General features: G+C 41.1%; 1 protein-coding gene across 1 annotated transcript; it reads right to left on the bottom strand.

The window, feature by feature from the left end:
• Positions 1 to 1,561: 1,561 nt before the first annotated feature.
• On the bottom strand, positions 1,562 to 19,564 carry NENF (neudesin neurotrophic factor). The gene is made up of 4 exons (XM_036753712.1): positions 19,344 to 19,564; positions 5,610 to 5,670; positions 2,535 to 2,638; positions 1,562 to 1,919 (listed from the first exon to the last, which is right to left on the bottom strand). The coding sequence occupies exons 1-4, from the start codon at positions 19,515 to 19,517 to the stop codon at positions 1,743 to 1,745; spliced, it is 516 nt and encodes a 171-aa protein (XP_036609607.1). The 5' UTR covers positions 19,518 to 19,564; the 3' UTR covers positions 1,562 to 1,742.
• Positions 19,565 to 21,574: the final 2,010 nt, after the last annotated feature.

The raw sequence follows: 21,574 nt of genomic DNA, 5'->3' as shown, positions 1-21,574 counted from the left end.
TGGAATGGTGACACCCAGGAAATTATATGCTGGAAGTTTTGCTCTCTTCTGGAATGGGGGAGGTGGCACTGAAATATTGGAGAATCTAAGAGACTCAGGTTCTCCTTGGCTGAGAAACTGCGTATGGGGCCAAGGAGAGTCATGAGGAATAGCAGGAAACTAGAGGAAGGTGGTGGGGGGGAGGGAAAACCATTTTATCTCTCCCGTAAGTCAGCAGAGGTCTCAGTCAAACTGAGACCTGTTAAAGACCTTAGCTTGAAAAGGCCAAGGTCTCCCACTGCATCCAGGACCATCTCCAGTCATCCTGATCCATAGCTGGCCACTGGACCCAGATGGCTCCAGAGCAGAAAGTGAGGCTGGTGACTTTGCACAGCCCTCCCTCCCTCCAATCCAATTCACTTGGATGTCATGGCATCACCTTCCTGATGTCACAGTCCTCTTAGAGAATGAAGGAAAAACAGCAGCAGCAACAGCGCTTAGGAATGAGACTCTGCCAAAGAAGCCCTCTTATTTAGGACTGTGAGTGATGAAGAGCAGAGTCCAAATTGAAGAGAGATTCCCTACAGATGGTGAGATCCTACAGAGGCCAATGATTGGGGAATGATATTGTGCTAACCACATGAAGCCTAAGCGAAGCATCCTAAATTGATCTATAACTAGATGAAAGAGTTTGGTCTAACTATCCATACCAGAAAAACCAAGTGGATGAAGAATGCCTTATTATGCAGATCAGTTAGATGGACAACCCATAGAACTTGTTCATCAGTACATGTCTTAGGAAGACAGTGTTGATGGGCAGTAATAGGGATGTTCAGAAGAGGGGTGGGTTTGAAGAATATTGTTTTTGGACTGTTGAATTTGAGTGGCCTGCTGGAATCCAGTTTGTTAAAAATAATAGCTGGCATTTGCATAGTGTTTTAAGGTTTACAAAATACTTTACATATATTATCTCATTTGATCTTCAAAATCACTGTGTGATGTTGGTGCAATTTTTATCACCATTTAATAGAGAAACTGAAGTTGAGAAGTTAAGTGATTTGCCTAGGGTTACACAGCTAAAAAGTATCTGAGCCAGGATTCAAATCCACATCTTTCTAACACCAGATTTGGCACTATATGCATTCCACATTCTTACTAACAGTCTGTCTTTGGGAAAAGTACTTTAACTATTTTTGTTTGGGCCAGGGTCTCTTAATGCATCCTGGGCCATCGCCAGTTGTCCTGGTGAACATCAGGCCACTGGACCCAGATGGTTCTGGAGGAGAAGGTGAGGCTGGTGACCTTGCATGGCCCTCCCTCATTCAAATCAAGGTCAACTGCAAGTTCTGTCATCATCTTCCTGATGTCATGGTCCCCTTCGAGAATGAAGGACAAACACAACAACAATCTCAGTTCTCTCCTATGTAAAATGAGTGCAGTAGATGAGTTGATCTCTAAGGCTCCTTTCAGCTCTAAACCCCATGATCTTGTGGGTGAAATGTTTAAAAAAAAAGAAGGAAGAAGAAGAAGAAAGAAGGAGAAAAAGGAGCAGGAGGAACAGAAGAAGGAGGAGGAGAGGAGAAATGTTCTATGTAAAAATTAATTTTATTCATATCAAAAAGTTATTCAGAGATTCCAGACTGGGCTACTTTGAGTACTTCTGAGGTATGAAGTTACTTCACTCAGTCGTCAGTTAATGCAGAAGGCTGTACCCTGCCCTCTGTGTTTGGCCTCTTCTCCACAGGCATTTACTCTACAGACTGTCAGAACTCGTCCTTAATGTCAAAATGGGGCTGGTCCTCTGGCTTGAAGTTCCGGTTGGGGCTGCCATCTTCATTTAGGATTCGGCGTGCTGTGTAGCCAACAATAGGATATTTGGCTTTGTACACGTTAGTGAAGACATCATCCAAGGACTTCAGTTCTTCTTCTGTGAGTCCAGTCTGAGTGAGGAAAAATCCAAAAAGAGAGAGTTTAAAGGAGAAGGACTGATTTTTCACTGGGCTTTTTCCTTTCTTTTTTTGCCCTCTCCACAAATCAATTGATAAGGAAAAGAAACCTTTTGACAAAACCAAATGTAGAAAAATTTAAAAAAAATAGCCACCCCAGGATATAAGTGGTTGGTGTATATAATTTTGGGCGGGATATAATAAGATGACATTGTTGTAGGGTGTCCCTGTACCAATACAGATTAGCATCTGTTTTGCAACTTACAGAGAGGAAGAAGAGGAGGAGAAATTGGAACCAAAGTAAGTGCACAATAAGAAAGAGCTGAACAAAGTGTGGTGTATATCATTATATACAACTGGACTTTAAATAACAGGACAAAAGAGAAAGTACCATTAAAGACCAGCCTTGGGGCTTAAAAGAAATTAGACCATGAGCACATCCTCTGTCCTGGGTATTATGCCTCTCTTAATGAAGTCTAACATCACAACTTATACTAATGGCTTAGAGTGAAGCTGGAAAATGAGGATGAGCATTTTTAAATTTTTGGAGGAAAAGTAAGATTTCTGAAGATGACAGGTTTGGAGAAAGGGGTCTCAAAAATGGCTTACAGTATCATGTGTGAGGTCTGCAGGATCCAAAGACATCTTGGCCACCCCTCTTGTGGAGTCTTTCCCAACCAGGGCATTGTATGGTGCTCCCCTCCCATAGAACTCTGTACCAGGGAAGAAGAAAGATTAAGTGAGTGTAGAACTGTTAATAAATGTGTGTATTGAGTGGCCTTTGAAGCCAAAAATCTTCTTAAAAGAGAGATCAGATTGGAGGTAGGGAAAACATAACAGCCTAAAAGCAATGTACTAATGAATATTTTAAACTCTATTGAAATAATAATGTGTCATTATTTTATTACTATAGATGATATTTATGTTGTACTTAATTACTCATATAATGCTCTATATCCATCATTTCTGGTATGGAATAGTTCAAATGTGCTAGGTTGAATTTACCTCTGAAACATCTACCAGTTAATAAATCCAAAAGCAACCATTAAACTTCTACTTATACCAAATACTGTGCTAGGGATTGAGGATATGAAAGTGAAGTAGTTCCTACCCTCAAGGAGTTCACATTCCAATGGGGGAAAAACATGCACATATATATGGATATTCAGAATATATCCAAGATAGTTTGGGGTGGGAGGCTACTAGAAGTGAGGGAAAAAAGTGTTCCTGTAGAAGGTGGCACTTCATTTGAGTTTTAAAGAAGAATGGAGGTTCCAAGAGGCAAAAGGGAAAAGGCAGTGGATTCCTGGAATGGAAAAATAACCAGTGAAAAAGCACAGAGATGCACAACAGAACATAATGTATACAGAAAATCAAATAGGTACTTATGCCTAGATCATAGAATATGTGGAGAGGACTTAACATATAAGATTTGGAGAGGTAGGGACAGCCTAGGTTGTGAGGAACTTTAAATCCCTGAGAGAGGAAGCCATATCTGATCCTACAGGTAATAGGGAGTCATTAGAATTTATTGAGTAGAGGAGTGACATGGTCAGACCTATGCTTTAGCCAGGAAGACTTATATGAACTGATGCAAAGTGAAGTGAGCAGAACCAAGAGAACATTGTACACAGTAAAAACAATACTGTAACAGTGATCCACTGTGAAAGAATTGGCTACCCCAATCAATACAGTGATCCAAGACAATTCCAAAGGACTCATGATGAAAAATACTATCCACATCCAGAGAGAGAACTGATGAACTTTGAGTGCAAACTGAAGCATACCTTTTTTCACTTTATTTTTCTTGCCTTTTTGGGTTAATATTGGAAATATAATAGATTCCTTATTTTCTAATATATCATAAATCATTTACAACATTTCCATTCTATCTAATTACCTAAAATAGATTACATTCAAAAAGCAGGTAGGTGGTGTTTTGGATAGAGAGCTAGACCTGAAGTAAGGAATATCTGAGTTCAAATCCTGCCTCAGATACTTACTAGCTGTGTGAACCTGACAAGTCACTTAACCCTGTTTACCTCAGTTTCTTCATCTGTAAAATGGGATAATAATAGCACCTACTTCCCAAGGTTATTGTGAGGATTAAATGAGATAATATTTATAAACCACTTTGCAAACCATAAAGCACACTATTTCTAGTTCTTATTATTAATAATGATCACAGTCAAATTGTACCCCCTTTCTAAGGCCAATATATATACTAGAGTGGATGAGTAAGGAGTGACTTGTATTACTCAAGTCAGAACCTAGTGTGGAAAAAAAAATACTTCATTATTTATCATTAATAATCATTGTTTTGTGCGATTAGAAATTGCCTAACCTGAAAGCTTACTGCAGAGGTCAGAGACATTCCTGAGGGAGCCAGATGGCTCAGGAATGGTTTGATCCCACCCAGGTCTAGGTTCTACCAAAAACTTGAGTTTTGAGTCCCCCAAACACGAATGTTTAAGCTTACATCTCAATTGATCTTAATTTGATGTTACTGCTTACTGATATATATAGCTCATTGGAGCTCATCAGGGAACAGCCCTCTCTACAATATAGCTTAACTGCTGTGTGGTTTATGTGCTGGTCTGAACCCTATATAATGTAAGCCTGGTATAGACTTGACTGAGAGTGTTCTGCTCTCTCCCTTAACAAATGACCAAATACATTTCTTTCTAAAACTATTTCAGATTTTGGGGTTCATTCTCATGACTAGTACTAGCAAAGAATAAAAACTGAGTCTGATCATGGAAGTCAGGAATCATAAATTCTAGCTTACATTCATATGATACTGATGAGGCAGATAGGAGTGTTCCAGGCAAATGGGACAAACAAGATGCAGGATTTGAGATAAGAGATAAAATGCAGGGTGTGACCAGCCAGAAAAGTGCCCTAGAAGACTATGCATTGATGCCCCCACCCTTGGACTTATCTGTATTCATTCACAAAGCATCCCCAGCTACCTGACATTCCAGAACAGCTCTTCCCCTCCCCTTTCCCTTTCCCCTTGATCATCTGCGTGCATACAAAGACACTCTAGATTACCTGATATTCCAGGCATTCCAGAGCCATGCTTTCCCCCCACTTCTTCTCCTCCTGTCCCGCCTTCCTTCTATCCAAACTGTATATAGACTAGACACCTGACCTGGCAAAGTGCTCTCTCTCTCTCTCAAGGGGAGCAGGGCCCGCTGGGCATTCTGGCCTCCCATAAGGAACAGAATCCGCTGGGTGTGTCACCCCACCAAATGCCTTTATTTAACTTGGAAATGGCTTGAGCAAATTTACTTGAGACACCATGACCCTGTGACCCACACGTCTATTCCTCGTCATTCTGGTGCACCCCAATATTTGGGGGTGCACTCTGAACCTCAGCTGCACTTATAATTACACAGAAGCTTTCATGATCATTACCACAACTACCCTGTCAGGTAAGCAAGGCAAGTATTACTAATATTACCATTTTATAGATGAGGAAAATGGTGGTGAGATGGAGTGACCTGCCCACAGTCACATAGCTGGAGGAACTCAAGTCTCCAGATCCCAGATTTTGTCCTCTGAACTACAACAAGTAGTTTCCCAACTCTTCTGTTGATTCTATCCTGCAGCCCCCTCACCTTCTACCTCCATCTCCCAAGCTTCTCATGAAAAGAAAATTCAAGGAACTACACAACTCACCCTTTCCAGAAGTGACATCAAATACTACTCCTTTCACTGCCAGGTAAATGGGCTGGTCTTCCTAGAAGGCAAAGAGAAGGGGTGAGAACATTTTCCTGGAAAATCTGAGTAGCAGGTGAAGGATCTCCAAAGGTCTCACACCTCCAGTGTGTGGGAAATAAAAGGAGGAATTTTGTTTCCACAGGATTAAAACTCCTCCCAGCTTTGAGTGATAGCAGAATGTAAGTCAGAGGTGACTGGTTCTAATCAGAGCTGTGACCTAGCAGAACCAGGCTTCTGATCAGGTAAAAGGTCAGAAGCTTGTAGGCATGCTTAATGAGCTGTTTGAAGGGGAACCTATCAGGGAGGAGAACATGAAGTGGGAGGTTCTGGAGGCTGCATCTAGCCAATGGAGAGCAAGGCAGGAAATTCAATTCTGGATGAATTATAAAAGGGTTTTTGTAACTAGCCTAAAGTGTGCTTACACCTGGCCTTTTTTCAGAAGGTGTAGAGGCCAAGTTACCTGTTAGATAATAACGTGAAATAAAAATCTTTTTTTCTAAATTAACTCATGGCCAGGTGGAATTCTTGGTAGGATGATTATTTCTAACAAGTGGCTAGGGAGCTGGCAATCACCTTATTCAGCACTCACTGTGTATGTATGGAATTCAATATGAGTATAACTGAGTCTTTGTTCTTAAGGAGCTTAATTATTTTTTTTTAGCCCAGACATGTATCATTATGCAAACACTTCCATAATATTCATGTTGTGAAAGACTAACTATATTTCCCTCCATCCTAACCTGTTCCCTTTTATTCAATTTTCTCCCTTCACCCTGTCCCTTTTCAAAAGTGTTTGTTTTTGATTACTTCCTCCCCTGATCTGCTCTCCTGTCTATCATTCCCCCTTTCTCATCCCCTTCCTCCTACTTTCCTGTGGAGTAAGATACCTAATTGAGTGTGTATGTTATTCTCTCAAGTCAAATCCAATGAGAGCAAGATTCATGCATTCCCCCTCACCTGCCCCCTCTTCCCTTCCTACAGATCTGCTTTTTCTTGCCACTTTTATGTGAGATAATTTACCCCATTCTATCTCTCCCTTTCTCCCTCTCTCAATGTATTCCTCTCTCACCCCTTAATTTTATTTTTTTTTAGATATCATCCCTTCGTATTCAACTCACCCTGTGCCCTCTGTCTATATCTATGTATATTCCCTTCAACTACCCTAATACTGAGAAAGGTCTCATTAATTACAAACATCATCTTTCCATGAAGGAATGTAAACAAAACAGTTCAACTTTTGTAAGTCCCTTATGATTTCTCTTTCTTGTTTACCTTTTCATGCTTCCCTTGATTCTTGTATTTGAAAGTCAAGTTTTCTATTCAGCACTGGTCTTTTAATTGTGAATGCTTGAAAGTTCTTTATTTTATTGAAAATCCATATTTTGCCTTGGAGCATTATACTCAGTTTTGCTGGGTAGGTGATTCTTGGTTTTAATCCTAGCTCCTTGGACCTCCAGAATATCGTGTTCCAAGCCCTTTGATCCCTTAATGTAGAAGCTGCTAGATCTTGTGTTTCCTGATTGTGTTTCCATAATACTCAAATTGTTTCTTTCTGGTTGCTTGCAGTATTTTCTCCTTGCCTTGGGAGCTCTGGAATTTGGCAACAATATTCCTAGGAGTTTTCTTTTTGGGATCTTTTTCAAGGGGTGATTGGTGGATTCTTTCAATTTCTATTTTACCATCTGGTTCTAGAATATCAAGGCAGTTTTCCTTGATAATTTCTTGAAAGACGATGTCTAGGCTCTTTTTTTGATCATGGTTTTCAGGTAGTCCAATAATTTTTAAATCATCTCTCCTGGATCTATTTTCCAGGTCAGTGGTTTTTCCAATGAGATATTTCACATTGTCTTCCATTTTTTTGTTCCTTTGGTTCTGTTTTATAATTTCTTGATTTCTCATAAAGTCACTAGCTTCCAGTCGCTCCAATCTAATTTTTAAGGTGGTATTTTTCTTCGGTGGTCTTTTGGATCTCCTTTTCCATTTGGCTAATTCTGCCTTTTAAGGCATTCTTCTCCTCATTCGCTTTTTGGAGCTTTTTTGCCATTTGGGTAAGTCTATTTTTTAAGGTGTTATTTTCTTCAGTATTTTGGGCGTTTCTTTTAGCAAGTCATTGACTTGTTTTTCATGGTTTTCTCTCATCATTATCATTTGTCTTCCCAATTTTTCCTCTGCTTCTCTAACTTGCTTTTCCAAATCCTTTTTGAGCTCTTCCATGGCCTGAGACCAATTCATATTTTTCTTGGAGGCTTTTGATGCAGGCTCTTTGATTTTGTTGACTTCCTCTGGCTGTATGTTTTGATCTTCTTTGTCACCAAAAAAAGATTCTGTAGTCTGAGTCTGAGTCCTTTTTCACTGCCTGTTTTTTTTTTCTGGCTGGTTTCCAGCCAACTACTTGACCCTTGAGCTTTTTGTCAGGGTATGACTGCTTGTAGAGTAGAGAGTACTTTGTCCCAAGCTTTGGGGGCTGCGCTGCTGTTTTCAGAGCTACTTCTACTCCACCATCACTGCAAGCTCTGCCACCCTAGCACTCCTCCTCCCCCAAGAACTGCCAACCAGGACTATGACCCAGATCCAAGCAGGACAAAGCAAAAGAACCCTGCCTCTGCACTAGCAAAGTGCTCCCTGCACTCCTGCTCTGAGCCACAGTTTGATTCCTCCTACTGAGTGGGCCTGGGGCCAGAAGCAACTGCAGCTGGAGCTCTGAAAGCAGCCACAGGAGCTTCCTGCTGCTGTCACTGAGGGGCTGGACCACTCTCACCCTGATCCAGCACTTTTCCCACTAACCTGCTGAGTTGTCTTCAGCATTTGTGGGTTGAGAAGTCTGGTAACTGCTACAGCTCAGTGATTCATGGCCCTAAGTCCTGCTCCACCCGCATGACTCTTGCTCTGGTTGGTCCTGAGGCAGGCCATTCTGGGCTGTACTCTGCTCCCAGCACTGTGTGATAGACCCTTCCCAGCAACCATCCAGGCCATCCTGGGCTGGAGCCCTGCTTCCCTCTGCTATTTCATGGGTTCCGCAGCTCTAGAATTTGTTCAGAGCCATTTTTTACAGGTGTTTGGAGGGATTTGGGAGAGAGCTTAAGTGAGTCCCTGCTTTCCAACCACCATCTTGGCTCCCAAGGAACTTAATTCTAATCAAAGAGATCTCACACATACACATGTGTCCAGAATGATTGAAAAATAAAAGAGATGTAGCCACTAAGTCTCTATCAGTGACTTTTGAAAGATCATGGAGAATGGAGGATGGAGAAGGGAAAATGTTGTCTTGATTTTTTAAAAGAGGAAGGACACATGAAGCTGCAAACTACTGAGTTTGACTTTGCTTTCTGGTGAAGTTCTAGGCCATATTATTATAGGATCAAGTATAGGATTGATCTTAAGTAGCTAGCATGACTAACCTCTGGGCAGCTGGGTGGTGCAATGGATAAAGCGTCAGCCCTGGAGTCAGAAAGACTCCTTCCTGAGTCCAAACCTGGCCTCAGACATTTACTAACTGTGGGACCCTGGGCAAGTCACTTAACCTGTTTGCTTATAATGGATATAAAGCATTACATGAGTAATTAAGGATAACATAAATATCATCTATGATAATAAAATAATGAGACATTATTATTTCTCTAGAGTTCAAAATGTTCATTAGTACATTGCTTTTGGGGTGTTGTGTTTCCCCCCACTCCAGGCTGATGATCTCTCTTTTAAGATGAGTTTTGGCCTTGAAGGCCACTCAATATGAACTTTTATTAACAGTCTTGCACTCACTTAGGCTTACCTAGGGCTACACTGAAGGTAAGAACAGGAGGAGGGAATAGGGGAAAGCTAGGTGGTCCAGTGAATTGGGCTAGGAATCGGGAAGACTCATCTTCGTAAGTTCCTCATCTATAAAATGAGCTGGAGAAGGAAATGGCAAACCACTCCAGCATCCCTGCCCTGGAAGGGGAGTCAGGAGACCTTGGTTCCATCTCAGCTCTTATGCTAACCAGCAGAGATGTCAAAATCTTTGGGCATCAGTTTCTTATCTGTAATATGAAGGGGTTGGACTAGATGACCTCTGAGGTCCTTCTGAGCCCTAGTATTTTATGAAAACGATTAAGGTTGAGAGCTCCTGAGAGTGAAAGGGTCATTACAGTGCAGGTAAGCCAGAAAGCTTCCTGTCAGAGTTTGAGCTTGTGAAATTGATATAAATTAGGAGAAAAGCAGCAGGAGAAATGATAGGCAAAGAAAGGAAGGCAATGTGGGACTTTACCAGGGGCACTATATGGAAGCTTATTAAAAACAAGTTTTTAGTTCAACTGAAAATATTAAGGAACAATATTTCTAAAGTTCTCTACAGACTTTTCCCTTTACAAAAGTGTGTAAAGGGTCCAGCACAATAGCTGACATGCCAGCGAATGGATCAAGATGGGTAATCCAACTCAGAGCAAGAAATACCTACCACCTGTTTATCTAAGATCATTGCTTTCCCTCTTCCCATGAAGGCATAAGAGTATGGACTCATCTAGTGGCAGGTCTTTCTTTCCCCATTTCCTGAAAGGATTAGGGTATTGATCAGAGGGAGGAAATGCCTTTGATTATTTCAGGTGGAGCTATAGATAGAGCACTAGACTTAGAGTAAGAAGAACAAAGCAGAAATCCTGCTTCAGACACTAAGCTTTTTGTTGTTGTCATTTCAGTTGTGTCCGACTCTTCATGACCCCATTTGGGGTTTTCTTGGCAAAGATACTGGGGTGGTTTGTCATTTCCTTCTCCTGCCCATTTTACAGATGAGGAAACTGAGGTAATAAAAGGTTAAGTGACTTGCCCAGGGTCACACTGAGGCCAAATTTGAACTCAGTAAGATGAGTCTTCCTGACTCCATGTGGCCAGATATGAATCCAGGAGAAGATTAGTCTTCCTGACTCCGGGCCTGGCACTCTATGCACTATGGCGCCACCTAGCCATCCTACTTTCCAGGGCTGTTGTGAAAATCAAATGAGTTAATATATGCAAAGTGCTTTGCAACTACACAATAGCTGGGGGGAAGCCCTTGAGGAAAGTGGTCAAAGAAGGGGTGGATAATTTTAGGAGAAAGGTTCTCTAGGTATGTTCCCCCAAACGATTAAGTAACTATTGTTCTATCAAAAGTCGTTAACCCCAAACTTTTTAAAAAAAAATCTTGTGACCTTTTCCCTCATTCAAGATTCCTCTTAAAGTTATTTCAAATGGTATTAGCGACATGTCTGAGGACGTAGGGGGATTATTCCAGTTTGGACACTTCTCTCTCTAAACTAGACATGTTTGGATGTAGAATAATGTTAAATTAATTTTTTAAAATGGTGATTGGCAGACGTGTCTAAAACGCAGAATATAGAATCAGTATTTTTTCTTTTATATTCAGGAAAGCATGATGGAGAGAAGGCCTACCGTCAGGAATGACTTAAATGATTAATTACTTCCTTTCTGACTCATGCCTGAATTCACTTCTCCATTCAGTAGACATTGATTAAGCACATACTATGTCCAAATCACTGAATGTATGATTTCCCTGAGCCCCAGGTAGAGTTATAATTACACATCTGGTCATATCAATAAATTCTCGGACCAGGCACTGTACTGGGTTCTAGAGATAGAGAGACAAAAATGGAACAAATCCCTGGTCTGTAGGAAATTACATTTTACTGGAGGGGACAACAAGTACACATATAAGTACATAAAAGTCATATGTAAAATAAATATAGTACAGGGTAATGGGGGGGCAGTAGCAAACAAGGGATCAGGAAAAGCCTTGTGTAGAAGATATTATCTCATTTCCCCATCTACAAGATGTACCCTTTTTCGAAAAATTTGGGGTCTAAAAACTGGGTGTGTCTTAGACAGTGGTTGTAGATTTTTTCTTTTACTCGTATTTCCTGCTTTTTCGAGCTTGCTTTTGCACTCATTGTTATAGATTTTTTTACTTGCATTTCCCTCTTTTTCTCACTTCTTGTCTTTGTGCTCATTGTTTCGAGTTTGTCAACAGTACACTAGGTTACATTTTGCCACGCTCTGCCCTGAAATGGCTCAGAAAAGATTTTCATACAGTGCTGAATTCAAGTTAAAAGTGACCCAGTTTGCAAAAGTGAATAGAAATCGTGCTGCTGAACGTAAGTGTGGTCCTCCTCCAACTGAGAAAACAATCCAAGATTGGCTACGGGAAGAAGAAACCCTACTGAAAATGCCAGGGCAGAAGAAGGCCATGAGAGGCAAGTCAGCAAAATGGCCTAATTTAGAGAGGGAATTGAAGATATGGATTGAAGAGCAAAGGGCAATTGGAATTCCTGTGTCCACAAAGATTGTTCAGCATGAGGCGAGAAGAATTGCTGATGAAAAAGAAGTTACTGATTTCAAAGGAGGACACAACTGGTGCTTCAGGTTCTTGAAACGGAATGTACTAAGCATGCACCAGACTTGCCCAAAAGATGCCTGAAAGGTATGAGCAAATGTATAAAACTTGAGTTCAATAACTTTATGTAATACATTTTTTTTCAAAATTCAGGCCCCAAAATTAAGGTGCATTTTATACATGGGGAAATACGGTACTTGAGCTGAACATTAAAGGAAATTAAGGATCCTGAGAGACGGAAAGGAGGAGGGAGGGAATTTCAGACACAGGGCCTGGTAATGGGACCCTGGAAAAAGTCATGAATTCTAAGTAATGAAAGTAAGGGAGGGCTTGGGCCTTCCTCAGTGGATCAGTGTCCCCAATAAAGCATCTATAAATAACACACATATAAAGGCAACCGGAAGTGGTGAATGGAGAATTCAGAGAGTTGGCTTTGGAGCCAGGAAGGCCTGGATTCAGTTTCCACTTCTGATATATTCTGGCTACTGGCTGGGAGAGTTCCCTGATGCACTAATCAATGGCACGTCAGTCCTCCCCGACAAAGGATAAAACAGATATACTACCATGTAATATACCACATGTGTACATTTTGTCTGCTTAACAAAGTCACAGATTCCTAGGGAACAACCAGTCCACTCCCCATCCCACCTCTAACTGCCAGAGCTCGTGTCTTTGTTTGACTAAACTATAAGTGGTTTGTACCAGTAGTAGATCTGGCTGCCCCTCCCTCCTTCTCCACCATTGTCTTGGGAGTATAAGTAAAGAAAGTGGTGACCCCGGGTTGAATATTGACAAAATATAATGACTGTAAGACAAGACTGAGACAGTGATGACTTAGAAAAAGAAAGAATACAAGAAATAATGGGCTGAAAAACTGATTCAATGATACTAGGTCTCCAAGATATAACCATAAGAGAGATCTTGAGATGTAGGCCTTGGCATTGTGGCTGATAAGTTGTAGGCACTTTGCCCCTTGACATGCCCTCAGACCACTGATAGTCCGTGCATAAATCTCACACTTGTTCCTCTTTTCTCCTCATAGAACGGAACAAGAGCTTTCTACCCCTTCCCCTCAAGAAATTACTTAATTTCCACCTAAGTTCTAATGTAGAGGCAAATTTGTTCTCATTTTTTTTGTATCTGATTTTATCCTGCATTTTATCACTGTGAATTGCCTTATGTCTCTCCATAATAGTCCTTTCTGAATGAATAAGCCTTTATTGTACTGGATAAAATTCAGTTTTGGATAATTTCAAAGTTTTGTTCATTAAAATAAAACTAGTGACCCTGTTGTACATTGCTAGAAATTTCTGGGAAAAATGGCCCTAAGGACAGCTGGCATAATAAGCTGAGGGAGTGGCACTCCCAGTGTAGGACAGACAAGATCACAGTATAGGAAAATGCCGCTTACTCAGGATATATATTAAATCCAGAGGGTTGCTATATTAATTCATGTACCAGAGGCTTGTTTCAGTCAGCCTCCCAGAGCCATAGAATCCTAGAATTTAAAAGAGACTTATGAGATTGCTTAGTCTAATGGACACATTTTACAGATGAGGAAAACTGAGACCCACAGAGAGCAAGTGATTTCCAGGACAGGGCTCTTTCTACTGCACCATGTTGTCTCCCTCCTGTATCAACTCTAATTATTTCCATACTTCAATACACTATCCACTGGGACCAGAGCAGATTCCCCACCTCTAGACTAGACCAGTGTCAAGTCAGGCCATTAAGAATATATTAAAGACTTACTATGTGCCCTGCACTGTTTTAAGCATGGTCCCTAAAACGGGACCACAGCTTGCAATGACGTATTTCCACCAGGAGAAGGGTGGGGAGGGAGGACTTGCTGTTGAGAAGCCAGAAGTTAGGCCAGAAACAATCTATTTCTCTGACGGGGTAAATGCCACTTCATGAATCCTTAATGAATCCTATTCATACTTAGTTTCCTACAAGATGATTATAGCTGTAGTTCCACTCTTTGCAGATAATGGACAATATCTTGTCTTAGAATGAAAAGACTAAGAGGTTAGCCAGCAGGCTTTACTCCCCAAATCTAATCTCTTCCCAACATCTGTTTTGTTTAATAAGCTGATTCTTCCCTGGTCTTTTTCCCTACACCAACTCACTAAGACAGGAAAAATATCATTTATCAGTCAATGACAAAGCGAGTGAATCTCCTCCTTCTGAGAAAATTGTTAAGAAACTAAATAGCCCACCTACTCACCAAGATCACCAGCATCGGTAGTCAGCAGAAAAAGCACTTCCCATCCCCTTCCCCCTTGCCTTCACTGTTAATATTTCACCCTCACCTTCATCAGCACGTGGACAATTGGGAAATTTGTAAATTATCCTGTTAATTATATTGTTCCTCAATTCCAAAAGCTAAATAATGAATGGAAGCTATGCTTTATCCTCTGATCAGAAAGCACTCATGGAGCTTGGTTAACTGATGTGAAATGCAAGACTTGTCAGATGCAAAGTTTCATGGATGAAAAGCCTGGTAGTTCAAGCACAATGCAATTCAATTGAAGTCAACCATTTATTAAATGATTTCTAAGTGCAAGGCACACTGTTCCAGGTGCTGGGATACACAGAAGAAAAAAGGACAGTCTCTGCTTTCAAGGAGGCTACAATGTAATAGACAAGGAAAGTTCATAAGTAAGTTTCACAAGGTAGAATGTAATGAAAGCCTAAAAGAGATCCATAGAAAGTGCTCTAGTAAAATAGCAGTAAAAAGAGATCACTTTGATCAGGGAGATCAGAGTGTTTCTTGGAGGACTCAGTGCTGTTTTCAGCCTGAACAAAGAAAATTTCATGGGTTTGCTAAATATCCTTCCCAAGGAGACGCATCAGCTCTAGCCTCAGACAAATGTAAATACCATAGAATCCTATTGCCAAGGTGAAAATCAGTCTATAAGCATTTATTAATCACAGTGCTAGGACCTAGGAATACAAAGACAAAAGTGGTACAGAAGCTGATTTTACACCAGCAAAGCCTAATTTTTTTCAGACACCAAAAAAAAAATTCTATTCATTTATATAGCAGAATTGATTCAATAACTTAATAATTATGATAAAATAAACAATAGTCATTTACCTAGCACCTTTAATCCAAAGGCAGCCAGTCAACAAATGTTCTTCAAGTGCTGACCTAATGTGTGTCTCAAAGCTTAGAAAATGTTAAAGATTTTAGTCACTCTCACATCTCAATCTTCCTCTGAGATAAATGTCTCTAACAGTTATTCTTGTATCATTGTCAGTCCCCTACCTTCTTTATGTGACCTCATCACTCTCTCCTCTACTACACAGACTCTTAAATCTTGCCAGACTTCACCCTCATATAAAACTATGCTCACTTCTGCCACTTATCATTCCCATCCCCCAACATCCATAGAACAATATCCTCTCACCCTCCACTATCTCTCAATCCAAAATTTACTCATCTTTCAAAGCCTAACCCAATTTGCACTTCCTCCATGAAGCCTTTTCTACCATAATATCCCATGAGCTTTCTCTTTTCTGAATTCCTAGGGTACTTATTATCTATACCAGTGGTTCTTGGTTTTTGTTGTTGTTCACTTGTTTTTTTCTTGGATCCAACTCTTCATGACCGCATTTGGGGTTGTCTTGGCAAAGATACTGCAGTGGTTTGCCATTTCCTTCTCCAGCTCATTTTACAGATGAGGAAACTGAGGCAAACAGGGTTAAGGAACTTGCCCAGGGTCACACAGCTAGTAAGTGTTTGAGGTCAGATTTGAACTCAGGAAGAAGACTCTTCCTGACTCCAGACCTAACATTCTATCTACTGCATCACCTACCCGCCAGTTGCTATTTAGCAGTTGCTTAAATTGGACCATTAAACAATTAAAGCATGGTCAGACGTATGTAAATACTCTCATTGTTCTGTACACTGCATCAGAGCAATGTTTGTGTTCCAGGGCAAATGTCAGACCATTTGAAAACCATGCTTACTGGGTATGTGTCTTACAAGCCATTTTGAAACCATCAGGGACTATCACAAATGTTCTGAATAAGCAAACCATATATTACCTATAGTAATTTTAAGGTTGTTTTCAGATTTAAACTTATCTTTTGCTTATTAGTTACTACTACTTATTTGCTTATTAGTTACTTAGTTACTACTTATTAGTTACTTACTGTTATTCTATCTGGTGAATTTTTAAATGAACTCAATGGTAACACTGGTCAGTGAATTTCTGTGATGGTATAGCTGGTGTGCCATTGTTAGAAGAGAAGGAAATCCTGTCTGAAGAGATTCTTTCCTTATAAAGATTAATTTATATTTAAATGAAACAATATATGCAATTTCACTTTAAGAGCATTTATCACTTAATACAGTATTTGTCATTAGCCGGTAGAATAAACATTTTATACATTCTAAGTCATTTGCTCAGGTAACTAAAAGTTAAAAATGAATTTCTATCTTTCAGCAAGAGAACTTGTAAAATTTTCCTATCATTTTCCACTTCATATTTATGTGAGAAAGCATTTGCATTTTATTTTTGCTTTAAATCAAAATACAGAAATGAACTTAACGTGGAACCAGATTTGACTGTATTTGTTGTTAAGCCAAATATTGCAAACCTCTCTTCAAATAAAAGTCCAACATTAAAATTAAGTTTATAAGTGATTATAGTATTATTTTAAACATCTTCAAAGTTGTAACTTATATCATTAAAATTGTTATTTTTGTTCAACAAAATTTGTAAAACAAAAAAAAATTTAATATGAAGTCTCACAGATAACATGCCAGATTTTTCTGGATTACTTCTTTTAATTGGTTTTATAGTTTTATATTTAGTTTTCATAATTATAGATAGAATAAAATGTTATGGTTCAAAATTGTGTAATTGTGATGTGTTATAACACAATGTAAATGTTAATTTAGAGCTTTGGGTGGCAAAAGATATCCTTGCAGTTAGTAAGCATTTTATGAATAAATCTAAAGATATGAGCAGTGTATTTAATCACCTTGGAGGTTCACAGCACATTTTTGTTATTGTTGAAAATGGTTCATGGAACAAACCACACTGGTCTAGTTCAGTGCTTCCCACATAGTAGGTGCTTAATCAGTATTTGTTCAAATAAATATAAAACTTGATAACTTAACAAAGTCCTTCTGCTTCTCTGATTCTCACAATCCTGTGATGTAGGGCAGGCATTCTTATACTGATTTTTACAGATGAGGTAACTGAAGTTCAGTGATTGATCGGCCTGGCCATGGTCACAGGGGCAGAGGTGGAGCTCAAACCCAGGCTTGCTGAACTCCATATATTCATTCCATTATATTCCATTATACCACAATGCACATGAAATAACCAGGGAAAAATCCAAGCTCAGGCACTAGATTATTCTGTGAGACAACCTAAGTGGTACAGGCGGTGGAAAGAGCAGCATGTATGAGAAGTGGAAATATGTATTGTCTCCTGCTTGGAATTTTATCGCATACAAGGAAGTAGAAAGGCTATGTTGGGCTATGGTTTCTCTCTAATTAGTGAATTAAAGGCCTAGTAAATGTAAGGAAAGGTGCCGGGATTGGGTGTTCAAATGAAGAAAGGTTGAAATGGTAAATTTTGTCAGAGTTGAAACTAGGGATTTTTGTTCCTTGGGAAGTCCATCTGGGGCACAGGTGGGAAGACAGAGAAGAAACTTACTCTTAGACACTGTGAGTTTTTTACATTGCAAAAGGACTTTCTGATGGGGTGGGAGGAAGAGTATGCTAGTCAGTGTTAGGAGTGTCCTGGGTGGGGGAGGAAACACTCTGGGCACTGGGACTTTACTATATAATAATAATAACAACAATAATAGTTGGCATTTATATAGCACTTTAAGGGCAGCTAGGATGGTGTGCCAGGCCTGGAGTCAGGAAGATTCATCTTCCTGAGTTCAAATCTGGCCTCAGACACTTACTAGCTGTGTGACCCTGGGCAAGTCACTTAACCCTATTTGCTTTAGTTTCCTCATCTGCAAAAACGAGCTGGAAAAGAAAATGCAAATCACCACTCCAGTATCTTTGCAAAGAAAACCCCAAATGGGGCCATGAAGAGTGGAAACAACTTTACATATATTATCTCATTTGATTCTCACAACAACCCCAGGAGAGAGGTGCCACTATCTCCATTTTCCAGGAGAGGAAATTGAGAGATGTTAAGTAGCAAGCATACACCTGGTGTCTGAAGATAGATTTGAACTCATATCTTGCCCCCTCCCCAGGTCATTGCCTATAAATTTTCAGCATTGAAGACAACTTTAGTTGTTAGAAACTAAGTCAGGATGATCTAAGCTGGGATCACACAAGGCCTTGGTAGGATAGTCTGTCCTGTAGTGGTGGCATTACTCACCACACTAGGAGGGTAACTGAAGTTTTACTAGGAGATTAGGGGGTTGAGGGAGAGAGCCTGCATTAGGATAAAGATCATATGCAGACATTTTATATTAAGGCGCCCCCAGAAATACTATGAAACACGTTAAAATGATGGGGGAGAGGGAAGAAAAAACTATGTGTTTACACCCTGTACAAGGTCGGTCAGTAGGTCAATAAGCATTTACTAACCCCCAACTATGTGCCAGGCACTGTGCCTAGTGCTAGGAACACCAAGAAAGGCAAAAGACTCTCAAAGAGCAGTCTAATGGACACACATGGAGCGTATATGCAAGTAGCTACGTACAAACGAAATATACCCAGGATAAGCTGGACATCCTCAGTAGAAAGAAGATTTTAGCATTAAGGGGAATATGGAAAGGCTTCTTGTAGAAGATGGGATTTTATCTAGGACCTGAAGGAAGCCAGGAAAGCAGGGAGGCAGAGATGTTCAATTCCGTCATTTTACAAATGAGTTAACTGAGGTCCAGCGAAGGGAAGCCACTTGCCCAGAGGTCACACAAGGAGTTAGTGATTTAGGACCAAAATCCAGGAGATTACCTGGGGTTTCACTAGGGGGAGGAGAGGTCAGACACAGAATGAGGCCTCTGCTAGGAACACAGCTCCTTCTTTGATCTCCTCCTTCTCCTTTCTCTCTCTCCCTTAGGAGCCCCGGACTCGGTTTATGGCTACAGTCTCCCCCTCCCTACGTCCGCCGCGGGAAGTCCCGCCCCTTGGCCCAAGACTGGACCCAGCCCCAGTCACTCGCGGTCTCTCTGCCACCTCTCCTGGAGCCCCCCGAGTCTCCCAGCTCCCCTCCCTCCCCTTCCCCCGCACTCCCAGGATTGAGAGTCCTGGGCTGGGCTTTCGGTCCGTCCGTCAGTCCTGGGAATCAGTCCGTCTGTGCTCAAGGCCATCTTGTCAAGTCCCGTCCCGCCCCATCCACTACCTCCTCCCCGCCGTAGCGGGCCAGCTCCTCCTCTGTAAAGAGCCGCACCGGGGGCCCCCGCTCTGGGGTGCGCGGCGTCTGCTGGGCCCGGACGGCGGCCAAGTTCAAGGCTAGCACCACCGCCAGCAGAAACTGCCCCAGGCGCAGTCTCCTCAGCAGCCCGGGAGCCGCCATAGTGAGGGGCTGGGAGGCCCGGCGGGGGAGGCTCAGGCTGGCAGAGTCCAAAGAGCCGGAGCCTCCCAGCCCCGCCCCGGCCCGCCTCGCCCTAGGTCTGGGCAGGCTTTCAACCCCGCCCCATCCTGGAGCCTGAAGGAACTTAGACATCAGCCAGTGCGATGTCCTCCCAACACTCCCCCTCCGTTTCTGTCTCACAGCTGGAGAAACTGAGGCCCATAGAGGAGACTTAGTGAGACAGTCTACCTGGCGTGCTGAATTCAGAGTCTGAGCGACTATTAGTTGCGTGAGGTTAGGTGGGCCGCACGGCCTCCAAGTGTCCAATGTGCAAAATGAGAGTAATAATGCCTGCAAGGTGTTTACACTTTGCAAACTTTAAATTGCTATATGAGTGACAGTTATTATTGTCCAAGGTCCCGCAAGGAGCTATTGACAAATTCAGGGACTACAGCCCAGATTTCTGACCTCAGTCCTGTATTCTTCCTATCTACCTTTGAAGTTGGTTGGTTGTTGTCCTTTGTTCTCCAAGAGGACCAAAATGGCTATGCTTGAGTCAAGATTCAAGGTGACCGACTGTGACTGATCAGGCCAATACGAGCTCAGAAGGCTCTACCACAGGTCGGGCACCAAGAGTCCATGTGAACATTTGGGGTCGATACTCGAAACTTAGGCATCCTGCGTTTCCTTTGAGCTTTGCCCATAGAGCACAGCACCTTCCTTGATGTGGGAACGCCATGCTGACTGGTCCTGTCCTCCCATGTCACACAATTAATTCCAGAGACCTCGAGAGTGTCCTTGTATCACTTCTTCTGACCACCATGTGAACGCTTGCTCTGTGTGAGTTCTCCATAAAATAGTCTTTTTGGCAAGCGTGAGCTTTGCATTTGAACAACGTAAATGAAGAAGTTATATAGAAGAAGAACCCATCGAGATATTGTGTATATTAAAAGAATATAAAAATCTATCTATGTTTAAAAAAATACATTGATACAGTGTTTGTTGGATACTTAGGTTTTTCTTTTGCTCCGGACTTGTGATTTCATTGGTTCAGAGAACTCCTAGGGAAGACACTTCCTCTGCCATTGAGGATTGACCATTCTCCACACCTTGAAATCTTAAGAGTTGCCTCAGGTCACTGAAGGTTAAGTGATTTGCTAAGGAACACATTGCTATATATATGCTGAATTAGACACACAGACCGGATTTGAGCATTTATTGAGCATTTATTCTCAGTTCTGGGTACTTACTAAGCCTTTTGTGGAGAAAGGAAATCCTAGGTTTCTTTTAGCTACCTCCCATCAATTTAGGATCATTCATTCTATATCTCTGTCACTTGCAAATCTATCACCTTTCTGTCAGGAAAGGTGTTTCATCATTGGTTTTGGAGAATCATTGGTCATTGCATTGACCAGAGAGTTCTTAAATTTTTCAAAGCTGTTTGTATTTACAGGGTTGTTGTTGTTGTTGTGCACATTTTATTCCTGGTTCTGCTCCCTTCACTCTCGATCAGTTCATACAATTTTTCCCAGGTTTCTCTGAAACCATCCCTTTCATCAATTCTTTCACAAAATAATATCCCATTACATTCATACGCTGTAATTTGGTCAGTCATTCCCCAATTGTTGGGGCTTATTAAATTTTTAAACTTTGCCTGGGCAGCAAAAATGCCTTCTTTGGGTTTTGCTCACAAGGTAGTTTTGCATTGCAAACCTGAAAGTGCTATGTAAATAAGTTATTCCAATTGTTTCCTCATTGATAAAACAACCAACTAGTCAAATGTGGAGCCCTTCAAACAGACTCTGAAGGCCACAGTGTAATCTGGAACTGTTGGTTTGAATGATTTTAGATAACTAGACCCAAGGAGTTTGCAGACTTTAAAAAAGCAACCAACCTCAAAGGCATATTCCCTGAAAATGAGATCTTCCCCTAAGATACACTGACTGATCAAGGGCTTTGTCAATGTCAGTCTTGTTCTCAAAGGGTCTCCTCATTACTGATTTTCATATTTGATTTCATTACCTACCTACTGCAGCAAAGAGCTCATGGTACTGGACTGA

The sequence above is a fragment of the Trichosurus vulpecula genome, chromosome 4 (assembly GCF_011100635.1).
Source record: "Trichosurus vulpecula isolate mTriVul1 chromosome 4, mTriVul1.pri, whole genome shotgun sequence".
Classification (NCBI taxonomy): Eukaryota; Metazoa; Chordata; class Mammalia; order Diprotodontia; family Phalangeridae; genus Trichosurus; species Trichosurus vulpecula.
This window is presented reverse-complemented; position numbering and strand designations above follow the sequence as displayed.